General features: G+C 40.4%; 1 protein-coding gene across 1 annotated transcript in view; it reads left to right on the top strand.

Annotated features, from left to right (window-relative positions):
* The window catches only part of LOC138965576 (wnt inhibitory factor 1-like), a 127,852-nt gene that overhangs the window by 43,245 nt on the left and 68,380 nt on the right, over positions 1 to 16,227 (top strand). Inside the window, exon 2 of the mRNA XM_070337761.1 lies at positions 2,598 to 2,743. Coding sequence (XP_070193862.1) covers positions 2,598 to 2,743 — 146 coding nt within the window. The remainder of the gene's footprint in view (positions 1 to 2,597; positions 2,744 to 16,227) is intronic.

Genomic DNA, 16,227 nt, shown 5'->3' with positions numbered 1-16,227 from the left:
GATATGATATATTTGGATTAAAAACACGCTCAGAAAGTTAAAACAAAGAGAGGTACAGAAAAGCGTGCTATCCTTCTTAGCGCAAGTACTACCCCGCTCTTCTTGTCAATTTCACTGCCTTTGCCATGAGCGGTGGACTGACGATGCTACGAGTATACGGTCTTGCTGAAAAATGGCATTGCGTTCAGTTTCATTCTGTGAGTTCGACAGCTACTTGACTAAATATTGTATTTTCGCCTTACGCGACTTGTTTATCGTCTGTCTTCTTTTTACATTTAGTCAAGTTTTGACTAAATGTTTTAACATAGAGGGGGAATCGAGACGAGGGTCGTGGTGTATGTGTGTGTGTGTGTGTGTGTGTGTGTGTGTGTGTGTGTGTGTGTGTGTGTGTGTGTGTGTGTGTGTGTGTGTGTGTGTGTGTGTGTGTGTGTGTGTGTGTGTGTGTGTGTGTGTGTGTGTGCGTGTAGAGCGATTCAGAGAAAACTACTGGACCGATCTTTATGACATTTTTCATGAGAGTTCCTGGGTATATCCCCAGACGTTTTTTTCATTTTTTTTCATAAAAACAAGCTCTGAAAATTAAAAATATAAAATTTATGATTTAAATTACATTTCCGAAATCGATTAAAAAACAATTTCATCTTATTCCTTGTCCGTTCCTGATTCCAAAACCATGTAGATATGATATGTTTGGATTAAAAACACGTTCAGAGAGTTAAAAAATTGAGATATAGAAAAACGTGCTATCCCCCTCAGCCCAACCGCTACCGCGCTTTTCTGGATTGTTAATTTCACTGCCTTTGCCACGAGCGGTGGACAGACGGTGCTACGAGTGTACGGTCTTGCGGAAAAAATGCAATGCGTTCAGTTTCATTCTGTGAGTTCGACTGAGCTTGACAAAATGTTGTATTTTCGCCTTACGCGACTTGTTTCCACTTTGTTTCGTTTTAAGCCTATATGTTTATATGTACCCGAAGAAGACCCTAGAGTCAGAAACTGTGGAGAATTTTGACTTCGTCGTCTTCGTTAATACGCGAGTACAGTGTTTAATTGCTCGTTTAATTTGTGCTGGTTTGTTTTAGAATGAAATAATTGTAAAGCGCTTGGAGCCAATTGATGGGACTCGCGCTGTTGAAAAGTTATTCTTGATTATTATTTAAGTTATTGAGACATCCCAGTGCACTAATGGATTTATAGAGCAAATCGAGAAAATTCATTATTGAACGAAGCGCATAGCGCTGAGTTCAATAATTATTTTCAAGATTTGCTCTATAAATCCCTTAGTGCACTGGGATTGTTTCAATAACGATATTTGTAGTACCGCCAGAGAAAAAAGAAGATTCAAAACGCACATTTTGCTACGCGCATTTGAATAGGCGTAACTGTGGTGTCAGGTTTGTGTCAGATCTACTTTTGTGTGGGCTGTCTCAAGTGTGTCGTGCTTTCGTCACACGCAAACTCTTGTTTTAATTTCTGTTGGTAAATTCCAGAGTAGCGTTAAGCTAAAAAGTGATGATCTTTCATACAGACCTCATTTAAACTCGGAGAAAGGACTGTGCCCTTAGTTATTTGCGATTCGAAACCTTCATCGAGCTTCGACAGATTGACTGTGCAGAGTGTTGCCCCTTGAATTGACTCCAAGGCCACGGTTAGCACATTTTCAAAATAAATGTGGTATGTTTCTCGTGTTGTATCTTCACTCATCTGGTACTATATATGAACGGTAAGAATGCTCTGAACTCTACACGTATTATATCCCCATCGTTTGTTTGTTCACATTTGCCCAACATGTTAATTTGCTGTGGGGTTTATGTCGTCTGCTAGGCGGCTAGGGAAATCGAACCACTGAACTGCAGTCTCATTTCAAAAACAAAAATTGCTCGTCTGCACGCATGAGGCAGGCTGGTAATAAGTTTTATACATGGTAAGAACGTTCTTAACCCTACACGTTTTCGATTCCGATTGTTGTTGCCTTGAGATAATAATTCGGAAACCATTCATTTACTGAACTGATGCAGTCGTAATTCAGTGTAGTCTACTATAACAGAGTCGACTTTCAAATGCTGGTCTAGCTGGTACGTTATCGGAATAACACTTGTGTTTTGTGTTTGCCGCTGGGAAATTTATACTAACTCATCATTTGGTAATGTGGTTAATAAGCTACATGCCACTAACACGGCATATGAGAAGAATCTTTGCAAGTCAAAACGAGAAGAGACCATTGTGGAAGAGACACAGCCGCTTCTATTTTTAGATCAGTGGGCTTAACTGTGGCACAGGCGCCTGCGATCTGTCAGAAAAAAAAACACTTCTGCTTTGAGCCGCAGGAAAGTTATGGTTATTTTTTGGTAAAGTGGAGAATATAAGCTACATGTCATTAATTAATTCTGAGGATGAGAGTACAGTCTCGCTTTGGCAAAGGGCGTAAGAATACGCTCTGTGGAAAAGTTAGCGCACTCCAAGAGTGCGCTAACAGATTTAAGCACATCGCCATTAGCCAATCAACTGGTTCACATCTGTCATGTGACACCAGTACTTACTGACAATTATTATTATTATTATTATTAAAATAATATTTTGACTTTTTCTTGTTGCAGATTTACCGATGAAGATCAGCATCATCAACAACGGGCTGGTCAACCGCTACCTGAAGGAGCCCGGTCTGTCCGGTCTGTCCGAAGAGATCCTCATACCCCCTCAAGTGGACACGGTCAACCTCACCTGGCAGGCTGGACACGACAAGGTCAGTGCAGTGTGCTTACACCTTAATGGCAAACGACACCGATTACGAAAACCGAGACTTCTCCTCTTGACCCTCCCTTCCAGAGTTAAATATCTCACATCAAATGCGGAAAAAAGGTTCAAGAAGATGTCACAACACGAATGATGGCGTCACGTAAAACGTCTTCATTTGCATGTCTTCCGAGGGATGGACAACGCATTTTGGGAACAAAGTTTGTTTTGGTGCATGGCCTCGCCATATCAGCAGTAGAAAACAACTCGTAAGATCGCTACCAGGCTGCACATGTATCGGTATTGTATCTTTAATTCTGTACTAAACCGACGCATGTACACAGCCTGGAGTTGACGTCATGATTAATAATCCACGGTTGTTATGACTGAGTCACCGAGACAAACTTAATTTTCAAAAGTCTTTGTCATTTACTCAGAAGATACATTTAATTAAGAGGTGACAGAAAATTTAAGAGAAGCCAGTATTCGTATTGAGACGTTTTCTCGAACTTGGTTTTGTGGTGTGTTTTTTAACGTTTCGGTCTCCGGTCTAATATAAACTCATTTCATGGAATATAACATTTCCTACATATACGGTAGGAAACTGAATGGCCTTTCCTAACAGTAGATGTTATTTCAATATTCAAAGCATTATATGAAATAGTTCAAGTTTTATTAGTCCATAACCCATGGGGGCATTTTGAACAATAAATACAATCAATACGATCATGATATATGCTAATATAATAAATAAAAAAGAATTTTTTTTATGAGAAACTGTTACAAATTCTACTAATGAAGTCCAAACTATTCTTTAACAATTTCTTTTTCTTAGTAGCAAACAACTTTTTAAATTTAAGTGCATTAGGTTTTTTCCAATAGTAAGGTGGTAACAACTCAGCTCTTTCTTCTTTGAAAAAATCACAGACAAATAGATAATGGAATTCATCACCTATGTCTTTTGATACACATTTGGTGCAAATTCTTTCTGACCTCGGGATATTAAGATAACGTTCTTTCTGTACAGGCAAATTGTTGTTTAATGTTCTAAACTTCATCATTGAAACACATTGCTGATATGGCAGGTGTGTGACATAGTCTTCACATGCAAAAATATCTTTAAACATTCGATAATTCCAAAACATATTTTTTGTTCCAATTTCTGTAAACCATTTATGGATATACTGGTCATACAAGCTTCTTTTTACTTTCTTTTTAAACCATGCGCTTGAGTATTGAACATTTTCTTGAAAAGTCCAAAGGCCAGAGAGACCAATTTCATTTAAGTTTTTTTCAATAAAACATAAATAATTAGATTCAATCATCTTGTTGATATACAATTTATAAGTAAAGCAATACACAATACTTGAAAATTTATTTTTATGAATAGGACTAATCAGTTTATACCAATAGCAAAGCATTCTACATTTCCTATTAACATCTAGTGGATATCTTCCAAGTTTTATCAAATATCATAGCATTTGGAGTTGATTTTTTTAGTTTGAAAACAATTTTATAAAAACGCAATTGAAGTTTAGTAGCAAGTTCACAGGAACCAAAACCCCATACTTCACATCCGTACAGTAAAATTGGAGCAATCATTATTTTTATCGAACAGGTCAACTTGTATGTCCACAGGCAGTGACAATTGTCTACAAGTACGCAAAAGAACAAACATTGCCCTTGAGGCACGATCATATAGATTCTTCTGTGCGACTGAAAATTTATTATTATAATTAATCTTAAGGCCCAAGTACATTACATCAAACACTACTGAAATATCTATGCTAAACTCACACGTCTATTTTTTTTGGACGAGTTATATAGATGCAACAGAAAATATGGCAACGAGGAACTTACTGACTGGGCATGACAATATGAACGGCCAAAACGTCACCCACAAAGGAAAGAAATTGCGTTGCAAGGCTGAGACAAGGGCAGACAATCATTTTGCCTGAACGTTTGCCTTTTTTTACTCCACCCTTTTCCATTCATTTTCTCTCGCGTGTTCGCAAGAAGAACACACTATGTTTTTGAGTGTCTGCAATGCAGGTCTTTCGTTTGTGTTTTTGTGGGTTTTTTTTTTGTCAGCCGTCCGCTTAGGTCATTAAATTTGCTTGACGTAAATTGTAATGTATACATCCTGGGGAGAAAAACTGCAGTTGAAACGAAATAATCATCTTAAACACTTAAACATGCGGGAATGACAGCTGCAACATAAAAGGGAGTGAGAGTGAGGTTAAACATTAGTTCCCTTCTCGTTGAGCCCCACTCTGTTTCTACGTCTGCAATTATCGTTAATTAAGCTCTACGTGGGTTCTTCTGTGTGTGGCCGCCATTTTCCATGTGTGTGTCGTCACGGGTCACGTGGTTTAAGCGGCGCGTGCTCTTCAACAAGCGTGAAGCTTGCGGGTCGGCTCGGGGCTGGCTGAAATGCGCTCTTTTTGCTTGTTGTCAGAAATGATAGAAGAGAAAACATAAAGCATACCAAAGAAGAGAGTGACAAGTTTTCATTTGGGTTTTTGCGCACACGAATTTATATTTGTTTTTGTTTGTTTAAATCTCGGAAGAACGTCACTGTTGGCTTTCAGCTGTTGTTTCACAACTCTGATATACTAATTTATTTTGAATTAATGTTTGTATTCGGTGTTTTTGCACCTACGAATTTAAAAACTGAAGTTTACATTCTTTGTTGGAGTAAAACTGAGATTCAGGCAACTGATTTGCTTGACTGGATCACACAGTGTAATTCGGAGACAACTAATTCAGCTTTACTATACAGGCATGAGACCAAGGGTAGGGCGGATGGTGGCGAGAGAGGTGAAGGGACGGGGATTGTTTACAGTGCTGTGTGCCGGTGTAACGATTACATCTTTCCCCTGTGTACATCTTTCGATCCCGGTCACTGCGCATGCCCAAAACTATGACGCCACTTCCGCTGTGGTGAGCTTTCGCATTCACTCGACACCTTGCTTTGTGAGCGGAAAGGCTACTTTTTTTTGCGTGCTACTCCAACAATTTGAACGAACATGCCTACCATGGAGGACTTTGCGGAACGAATGTCAGCAGTAGTGACCTACAAGCTTACTGGCGAACACAAGCCTGGATGGGGGAAAAATAAACAGAAAACAACCTTGAATAGGTCTCCGACGCGATCGAAAGGCTGCGCGAGTGATCTCCCCTCCTAGCGGTAGCCACACTGATCAGTGGGTAGCCATAGAGCGCGTTACATAATAATAATAATAATAATAATAATAATAATAATAATAATAATAATAATAATAAATGAGCATTTATATAGCGCAACATCATAACTTTCCAATTATGCTCTTTGCGCTTGACACATTTAAAATTAAATTAAAACACAGTTATACAAGCATTTACATCTACATTCATAGTCAACAACGCTTAATTAAAAGCATACACCATCAAACATACATTACAAAAAATTCTTCCACTAACTAAGTATTAAAAACATGAATACAATAGGTTGTGAAAACAAGGAAATACCAGCTGAATACCCTTAATCAAACAGAACATGTTATCAACAATACTGAAAACAGCCCTAGATGTTTATATACATTATCACATTATCACTAAAACAACAAATACACTACATGTAGCCTACTGATGGACTGAGAAAAACAAAATCAGGGGTTGTATTTCTTGAAGAGGTGTGTTTTAAGTGCTCGTTTGAATGCTTGGGGTGACTGAGAGTGGCGGATGTGAAAGGGGAGAGAATTCCATTGTGTGGGTGCGCAGAAAGTAAAAGTGCGTTGTCCGTATGTTTTGGTTTTGGTGTGTGGAATGGTAAGGATGCGACAGTCAGAAGAGGCACGGAGTTGTCTTGCTGGAGAATAGACGGTGAGGAGTTCAGAGAAGTAAGCAGGAGACGAGCCAGAAAAGAAGTTAAAGCAGAGGGTGGACAGTTTGTAGTCAATGCGGGCTTGAATAGGTAACCAGTGCAGTGTGCGAAGAAGTGGTGTTGCGTGGTCTCGTTTTCGTGCTTTGAGAATGAGGCGTGCTGCCGAGTTTTGGACTTTTTGTAGTTTATGCAGGAGGTACAGAGGACAGCCAGAGAGAAGAGAGTTGCAGTAGTCACGTTTAGAAAGAACAAAGGCACAGACAAGAGTGTTAGTTGTTTGAGAGGAGAGTGTGTGGCGAATGGTGCTGATCTTACGAAGCTCAAAATAAGCTGCTCTACAGACTAAAGATATATGTTTGTTAAGGGTCATGTCAGATGAGAGGGTGAATCCAAGGGTTCTAGCTGATGGTGAGAAAAGAATGTCGGTGTTGCCTATTTGAACAGAAACAGGTTGGGGAGAGGGAAATGTAGTGTTCTTCTTTTTGCACAGTAAGCCTTCAGTCCTATCATCATTCAGCTTAAGTTTGTTATCGACCATCCAAGATTTAACATCAGTGATGCATGTCTGGATGGCGGAATGTGTCGCTGCAGGGGGACTGGGTTTATACAGCTGGGTGTCATCAGCAAAAGACTGATTTAAAACAGAATGGTTTTGAATCAGTGTGGAGAGGGGCTTAGTGTACATGATGAAAAGGATGGGACCGAGTACTGAACCTTGAGGAACGCCGAAAGAAAGTGGGGCTGGAGCAGACATCTGGCCATCGACAAGCACAGCCTGAGTCCTACCAATGAGATAGGACTCAAGCCATGCCAGCGGTGGACCGGAGATGCCGTACAGAGTCTGAAGTCTATGGAGAAGCGTGACATGGTCAATCGTGTCGAACGCTGCAGAAAGGTCAAGTAGGCCGGTAAGCACTGACACATCACCACCATCCAGAGCAGACAGAATGTCACTGATTACTTTAAGCAGGGCTGTTTTAGTACAGTGAGAAGGGCGATAAGCGGACTGAGAATGCGAGATCAAATCATGGGTGTTCAAATATGACAACAGCTGCTTCAAAACTACCTTTTCAAAAACTTTGGACAAGGATGATAAATTAGATACAGGACGATAATTCTTCAAAATATTGACATCAAGACTAGGTTTTTTGAGAAGTGGTTTGACATGGGCAGCTGCGTGGCCGCCATGTTTTCTCGCCAAGCGAGCAAGCCCAAAGCTACCTAGCGTTCGAGGCGAGAATTCTAGCGTCACTCGCGGCGAGATGTGCCCAAGAAACGGTACTTCCTCGCCCCACTCGCCAATCTCGCCTATTCTCGCCTGTAAGAAACAGGGGAATGTTAACGTTTTTTTCGTGGAATAAGAGCACCCTTTCGCTTTGACACATGCCAAACACCAACTGCCTGGCTGTTTCGTGTGCAGAGTGGACATTTAGTTCCTGAATTAATACCTCAGATTGACGTGAGTGTCCGTTACTTAATTGATTCATCAAATATGTCCTCTCTGTATATACAGAAATCCGCTAGGCCGTAGATTTTCGGGATTAATCCCAGACGAAGGATGCACTGGGACCGGTTACATGGGTCAGCAATACAGACGGTTAGGCCAAACAAAAATATATGTTGGTTTAGGATAACGTGACCAAAAAAAGATAGGGTCGTTAGGTCGGCTTTAAAAAATAAAAATAAAAATGTTTTTAATTTAGTCGATTTTAAAGGAGGTTAATTCCCTTAGTCTCGGTATGGTTCGCAAAATGTGCCAAAAGTTTTTGTTATTTTGAGAAATAAAAAAAAGTTTTAGGGTTGGTCGGGTTACCCAAAACCAACATTTTTTGGGGGGGCCTTAACTGCAGTTGGACGAGTGAAATGCAGTAACGAAATTTGGTTTCACGAAAACGATTTCAGTCGGCCGACTGTGCCTCTTCGCAAAGGGAGTTGCTCGATTAATTAACCTTCGCCGGTGGTCGTGGGTCCGTGTGGACCCAGAAGGGTGTTTAATTGCAAATATCTCTTGAACTAGTTGGAATTTTATAATGTGCTCTTAAGAATGCCTCAGACACCTATGTTCTACAATTTCATCGAGAAGTAATTAAAAAAAAGAGGTCATATTTAGACTTCAAACATTGTGGGGCCGTGCGGACCCATGTTTCTCAAAGAAGGAAATGAGAAGCATGGGTCCGCACGACCCCACGATGACTTCCGTGTGTAGTCGATAACCCGGACGGGCGAAGGTTAATGTGCTTCCACCCCCCAGCACCACGTTCGGACAACAACATTAGGGGGACAAAGATATGTGTGACTACCCTGGAGCCGACTTCTGATCTTCTGTAAAAGCTTATTATTTCTTCTTCTTCTTCGTTCATGGGCTTAGACTCCCACGTTCACTCATGTTTTTAGCACGAGTGGATTTTTACGTGTGTGACAGTTTTTACCGACTCTCCACTCTTAACCTACCAGGCGGCAGCGACCTGGATTCGAACTCACGACCTCCCGATTAGGAGGCCGATGTCTTACCACCACGCCACTGCGCCCGTCAGCTTATTATTTATTTGCAAGATTTTTTCTCGCGAAGCAATGTACCTTTTACAAAAAGCGTAGTCATGTTTAACGAGAAAGGTATTTTGTAACGACGCTGCTCTTTGCGAGCGGTAGAAGATAGCGTGCGAATGCTAGTTGTAAGTTTTCGTGTCAAAATTTCCCAAACAAACCCCTTTGCACTTCAAAAAATGTGTTTGTCAGTTTACACAAAGTTTTGACCTTTTGTGACTGGTCGCACTTGTACGCAACAAGCAGTCTTTTTAATGAGATCAGAACTTCTTGAAACGGCGTCACACACACGTTGAAACTACGGCGATCACACCTGAGTTTCTCCTCGTTGAGATAATAAAGTGTTCTATGTCTATGTCTATGTACTCCTCAGAAGAAAAAAAATGTCGCCTCGCGGTCTAATCTTTTTGCGCCGAATAAACTCGGATTTCGTGGGCGTGGAGTTGTCTGGATGTATACATTTCGTCGATCACTGACGAGAAACAAGGAAAAACACTGAAAAGTAGGTTGGCTCTAACATGCGTCAAAGAAAAAGGATTGGTGGAGAGGACACGTTTTTGTTCACCTCAAAGGTTGACAAAATTGTTCGTTGCCTCAAACTTAAAAATAGCTTGAGGTTGGCGGCAAAGAAATAGGCGACTTGGAGTTGAAATCACTTAGTCTGTTGGCTTGATATTATATTATATTATAGACCTTACCCCGCAACTGTGCAGTCGAAATTAGATACATAAAGATGTCACCAGACACGATTCTTGTGATTGTAACTGTACCAAATCGAACGTGATACCATGTGTTGCAATTTTCTTACATGATCGAATATTTGTTTTTACTAGTACTACCAGAGTTAGAAGTAGTTAAACACAATGCATTCTGGGAATTTGTCCACAAATGCCGGCCTACGAAACTTTTGAAAGCTGAAGTTTTACATTCCAGTTCGAGTCACGCGAGAATCTCACTATGTGGAATTCAGCTACGCATGTGTAGTTCACAGCTGACCTTCTACCTGCAGGATGCATTACCCCCCTTTCCCCCTTTCGCGCCACTTCAAAAACGTGTCATCATGGTTTCACACAGGGCGATAATTCCTTGCAATGACTTCTGCACGCGTGTAAACACGCCGCTTGCCTTGCAAAACAAACGGTATCCAGATGGCATCTCAATATTGAAACATCCCCCGCACCAAAGCAAGGGCTACATCACCGGGTGAGTTATGACTATGCTATGCGGCAGGCGCATGGGAAGATAGTCAATGTTGGTCCGGATATATTTCACCGATATTGTACTAAAAGCCTAGGTTTCCTTGAGCTGGTATCGATAAAAACTAACTTTGTTGTATTTTTGTCTCTGTTATTTTACTTTGATAAGACGAATAAATTCTGGAATGCATTTTTTCTGTAATACTAACCAGTAGAGTTGTGCAATAAGTAATTAATCCTGATGAACAAGTAACCGATTGGTCAGTCTGAACAAACAAAATGCTGCATAAGTAAATAACTATACCTTGCAAGTTAAACTTCAGCGTCCTCAAATTTGAATTTGCACTTACCCATAAAGACTGTTGATGCGCCAAAGACAATTTTCCATTAAAATGTACTCATCAAGTGAATGGACTATATCTATATGTCGTTCTTACTGTTAACATTATGGTCATAGCCGGGCAACAGCTGCCCCCTCCCCTCCCCTCCCTACCGAGATTCCTACGCCCCTAATACGGGGTAGATATTTTGCTATATATCACCCAGCAAGATGGTGGCGGGCGCCATGACTTGAGGTGTGTGAGTGAGGTATCAAATATTAATAGTCTCGGCCACTAGACTGCCATCCCGCGGTTCCTACGCCCCTTGCTACTTGGTGGATATTTTGCAATATCACCCTACTCGGGCGCCACGACTTGAGGTGTGTATGTGTTTGAGACTGCCTCCCCTTGGTTCCTACGCCCTTTGCTACATGGTGGATATTTTGCTATATCATCCTACTCGGGCGCCACGACTTGAGGTGTGTGGTGTCAGATGTTGCCACCATCCCTTGGAAAAATCAGAGACATAGATAGAATGTATGTCTCTGGAAAAAGCAAGTCCTCTGGGCTACTAGACGGCCTCCCCGCGGATCCTACGCCCTTTGCTACATGGTGGATATTTTGCTATATCACCCTCCTCGGGCGCCACGACTTGAGGTGTGTATGTGTGTGGTGTCAGATCTTGATCGTACGCTGATGGGTGTTGGCGTGAAGAGCTTGTTGTTGGAGGGAGGCGCTGTCGACACGCATGTCGCCACCCCGCTGGGGGCCACAAGATGAATGGCTTCACAATGGAGCGTGCAGCCATTCCCCTTGCTAGCCTTGCAGAGAACATCCATGGACATTGGTACCGGTGTAGGGATGTTGTGAAAAAGTATGTTTGGGTTGTGTATGTATGTATGTATGTGTGTGTGTGTGTGTGTGTGTGTGTGTGTGTGTGTGGAAGGGAGGCCCGGGGGGGGGGGGGGGGGGGGGGGGTGTCGAGGTGTTAGCGGTGCTGGTTGTGTATGTGGACGCATGCGCATATTATGACACAAATGATACGCCATTTTTTGTAAGCAGTCGGCGATCTCTTTGAAACACACAGTAACTAGCGTCCTAGTCAACAGCTCTCGAATCTTGGGAAGTCAATTGCATCGTCGCTGAACCTCGGACAAATCCATCAGTACAATCGAACCTGTCCTGACGACCACCTCTGGTTACCGACCACCTGTCTACAACGACCACGTTTGATTGGTGCTAGTCTCTCGGGTTGTCGTTATAGACAGGTTCGATTGTATTCGTTTCTCCTACTGCACATAGCATACTGGGATGCCAAGCGATGATACACGGAATATCGAGTATTTGCTCTGTCTTCAATGACAGGCCTGAGAGTGACGAGTATTTTACTCGCCATGGCGAGCAGAAACATGTAACTGGCGAGTAGAAATGTTCATCTACTCGCCAAATGGGAGTAAAGTTGCTGAAACAAATTGTTGGTTTGGCTAGTAAAGTTTGCTCTCTGGCAAGTAAATTGTCAGAATCAATAGCCAAAGGCGAGTACACCATTTGTTGGACTTTCAGGGCTGAATGAGCATCGCTGGTCACATGCAGGCATCAACGCCCCCCCCCCCCCCCCCCTCTATATTCTTTGCCCGCGTCATCAAATGTCCATGTCTTTCATTATCCACACTTGACTCGTCTTTACGTGAATTTATTCAACATAGCCTACTGTAGGAATGAACCATTTGTGCAAGGGTAAAAGTACATTTGTAATAATAACAATAACAACACTTTATTGTCCATGAAAATGTTACATTAAAATAGAAATGTTGCTTTGACACACCCAGCCTGCATGTAAACGATTATAGCTGAAACATTTAATAAGAATTATAAAGACATTCAATAAATAAAAACACAACAAATACATAGGTTCTTGTGTTAGCAAGCACAACTTGTAGCCTGCAACTAACCTTAACTCAGAGTGCTATCATCTTTTATTACTAAAACATTACACATAACCTTTAAATAAGATCATTAGTCTTTATATCTTTTGCAATCAAATATTGCACTACAATTACAATCTCATATCACAAGACTTAGGGTTTAAAAAACAGAGAAAATCACATTACGAATATTACAGATGGTGTAAACTGTACTCACTTGATAAAATAAACACACACACACACACACACACACACACACACACACACACACACACACACACACACACACACACATGTGCGCACTTTTTTTCGTTCCATAATACCCCTCCTGCCTTGACTAAAATAAAAATAAAAGCGCGTTAAGGGGTCAGCATGGCTCAGAGCAATACTGAAGAAACGATCTGTATATTGTTTTTGTCGGAGAGGATGGCAAAAACAGTCAAAACATGCTCACAACTACCCCACAGGTGACTATCCACACCTTAAGAGTTGCCAGTCATATACACAACGGCATGTGGTTCGTCAGTTCGAACTTCCTGCAATTTCACAACAGGGACTGTGGCCAATAATTCCAAAAACAAAGAGACTGCCAAAACGTTCCAAAATTCAGAATAAAAAAACAAGAAAGGTAGCTTGTTGGAACGTTTGTTATTGACAAAACAATACGTTACATTCACAAATATATCGACCCAACGGTCAAGACAAACAATTAATGAGTAACAAGAACTTAGCTTGATCGAATGTTTCGGCCGCTTGTTGGAAAGTCCCAAGCGAAACTCAAATTGGATCAAGCTAAGTTCTTGTTACTCATTGTTTGTCTGTGCACTTTATAGACCGTTGGGTCGATATATTTGTTACTTACTTACTGCCCATTATGCCGGTTGGCAAGTAGGGCAGCACGATACATTTGTGAATGTAACGTATTGTTTTGTCAATAACAAACGTTCCAACAACCTACCTTTCTTTTTTTAATTTGTTATTGTGGCCAACAATGTTTGCAAATAACGTTTGTATGCATCGTCTGTATTTTAAAACAGTTCTTGTTTCTTCTTGCCTTGGGACATAATTATCTTAGAACGAAAGAGCATGCATTTTTCAGAGATACAGGAATCCCTTGAAGACACTTTTATTTTTAAACAACATTTTATTCAGAATTTCTTCGCATGAACAGTTCAAAACATACAGCTAGGACACGCACTGCTATTCACTTTACAAGAACACCTTATAATAATAATAATAATAATAATTAAGTAGATGTGTACTGCCGGGCAGTACATACCCCAAGCGAAGTCGTCCATCTGTGTGTACATGATTCTCTCTCTCTCTCTCTCTCTCTCTCTCTCTCTCTCTCTCTCTCTCTCTCTCTCTCTCTCTCTCTCTCTCTCTCTCTCTCTCTGTCTTAAAATGTGTCATCGATGACGTGTTTTCATACTTGCTAATGCGGCAGGCTAATCATGACGTCAAATTGAAACTTCTTGAAGTCTCTCAGAAAGGGACATGAAAACCATGTGGGGGTTACTGGTTTGGGCTGAAAAAAAAACCCAACTCCACCTAAAATTCAAGCGCCTATATGGGGCTGAATTATGCAGCATAAATTGTGAAACATCAGGATATCTCACACTTTCAATTCTGCCATCATGTCAAATCTGACAACAAACCTACCCACAAAATGTCATAAATATCGGTGTAGAATTGAGACTTAACGGTTTTTAACTGCCAAAAATAAGTTTTTTTGACTGGAATAGTTTGTCTTGAAATTCAGTTTGGGACAACGGACCCACCCACTAAATTTCATAAAGATAGGTGAAAATTTAAATGTAACGGTTTTTAACTGCCAAAATTATGTTTTTCTTCTGGAAAAGTATGGAGTGAAAATCAGTTGGGGACAACGAACCTACCCACAAAATTTCATAAATATCGATGAAGAATTGAGATTTAACGGTTTTTAACTGCCAAAAATAAGTTTTTTTGTCTGGAAAAGTATGTCTTAAAATTCAGTTTGGGACAACGGACCCACCCACTAAATTTCATAAAGATAGGTGAAGAATTGAAATTTAACGTTTTTTAACTGCCAAAATTATGTCTTTCTTCTGGAAAAGTATAGAGTGAAAATCAGTTGGGGACAACGAACCTACCCACAAAATTTCATAAATATCGGTGAAGAATTGAAATTTAACGGTTTTTAACTGCCAAAATTATGTTTTTCTTCTGGAAAAGTATGGAGTGAAAATAAGTTGGGGACAACAAACCTACCTTTAAAATTTCATAAGAATCAGTGAAGAAATAGGATTTAACGATTTTTTAACGGCCTTTAAATCATTGGTGATGTCATCATAACCCAGTCGTTGTAGTTGTCGTCGTAGTTGTTGGTGTTGTTGTCATGTTCGTTGTCGTGATTGTTGTTGTTCTCGTGTTGTTGTTTTTGTTGTTGTTGTTGTTGTTGTTGTTGTTGTTGTTGTCGTCGTCGTCGTCGATGTCATTTGTTGTTGTTGTTGTTATCGTCGTCGTCGTCGTCATCGTCGTCGTTGTCAGAGGTTATTTCTAAAGATTTCATTGATAGTCTTTGTTCTCGTCACCAAGACTTGCTAAGAACAAGCTTGGAACAGCAAGAGTTCCAAGAACAAGATTAGAACAACTCATTACATCATTACCAGTACGTCATTTGTATTTAGAACACACTTTAGAAAAAAACTCTTCAGCTACAAACCAGTCACCCTCACATGGCGGAGGTGTTTGTCTAAACCACTTACTGAAATGTTTTGAGGTTTAATGACCATACACATGTTGAACCGGTGAGTGTCTTCCGCTGCTTAATTCGCAAATAACTATTTTATTAAAGTCCGCTTGAAACGCTCAAAGATGAAATTCCATGTTAAAAAGTGACAAAAGTTTCACATTTTCCCGTTGTAACAGCTTCCGATGATATTATATGAAAATTCTGATCCTCTGAGAGGATTCCCCGAAACAAAATCAGTTTGTACGCCTAATTTTAATAGAATTGTTCAAACAGTGTCGCTAATATTGAGCTAAAAGATGAATTCTAGAACAATGTCCAGACAGACACCACTTGGCAAAAAAAATTTCAGTGCTGGGAGATGAAAAAAAAAACTACCTCGCTACGCGCGGGCTTCGCCCGCGCTCCGCTTGGATAATAATAATAATAATAATAATAATAATAATAATAATAATAATAATAATAATAATAATAATAATAACGGGCATTTATAAAGCGCCTTATCAGAAGTTCAAAGCGCGTGACAAAAATACATGTATACAAAAATCATACAATCACTGTCAGATTCAAACAACACATCATGCACATCTCACATCCCCAGACTAGTTAGTGTTCCTTCTTAGTGCTGACGATGATACTATTAAAACATAATACTTTCTAACAAAGTTCAGTACGGATTTAAATTATTTCCATCAGACTTCCGGCGATATTGGTCATAACAGTCGGAACACCGAGACAATTCTAGTCCAGTGCAGTTTGACCATGTAGAGTGTAGTCAATGTTCTTTTTGGGAGTGTTGAAATCTTTCATCTTAAAGAAGCCTTTACCAAGGCTAAGTGGGCGATCAGTATCAGATTTGTGACTACTGCTTACAGGAACATTATACTCACCGAATTAAAGACCACAGGTC

This window comes from Littorina saxatilis, linkage group LG4 (genome assembly GCF_037325665.1).
Source record: "Littorina saxatilis isolate snail1 linkage group LG4, US_GU_Lsax_2.0, whole genome shotgun sequence".
NCBI classification, from domain to species: Eukaryota; Metazoa; Mollusca; class Gastropoda; order Littorinimorpha; family Littorinidae; genus Littorina; species Littorina saxatilis.
The sequence above is the reverse complement of the archived record's forward strand: the minus strand, read 5'-3'. Positions and strand labels throughout refer to the sequence as shown.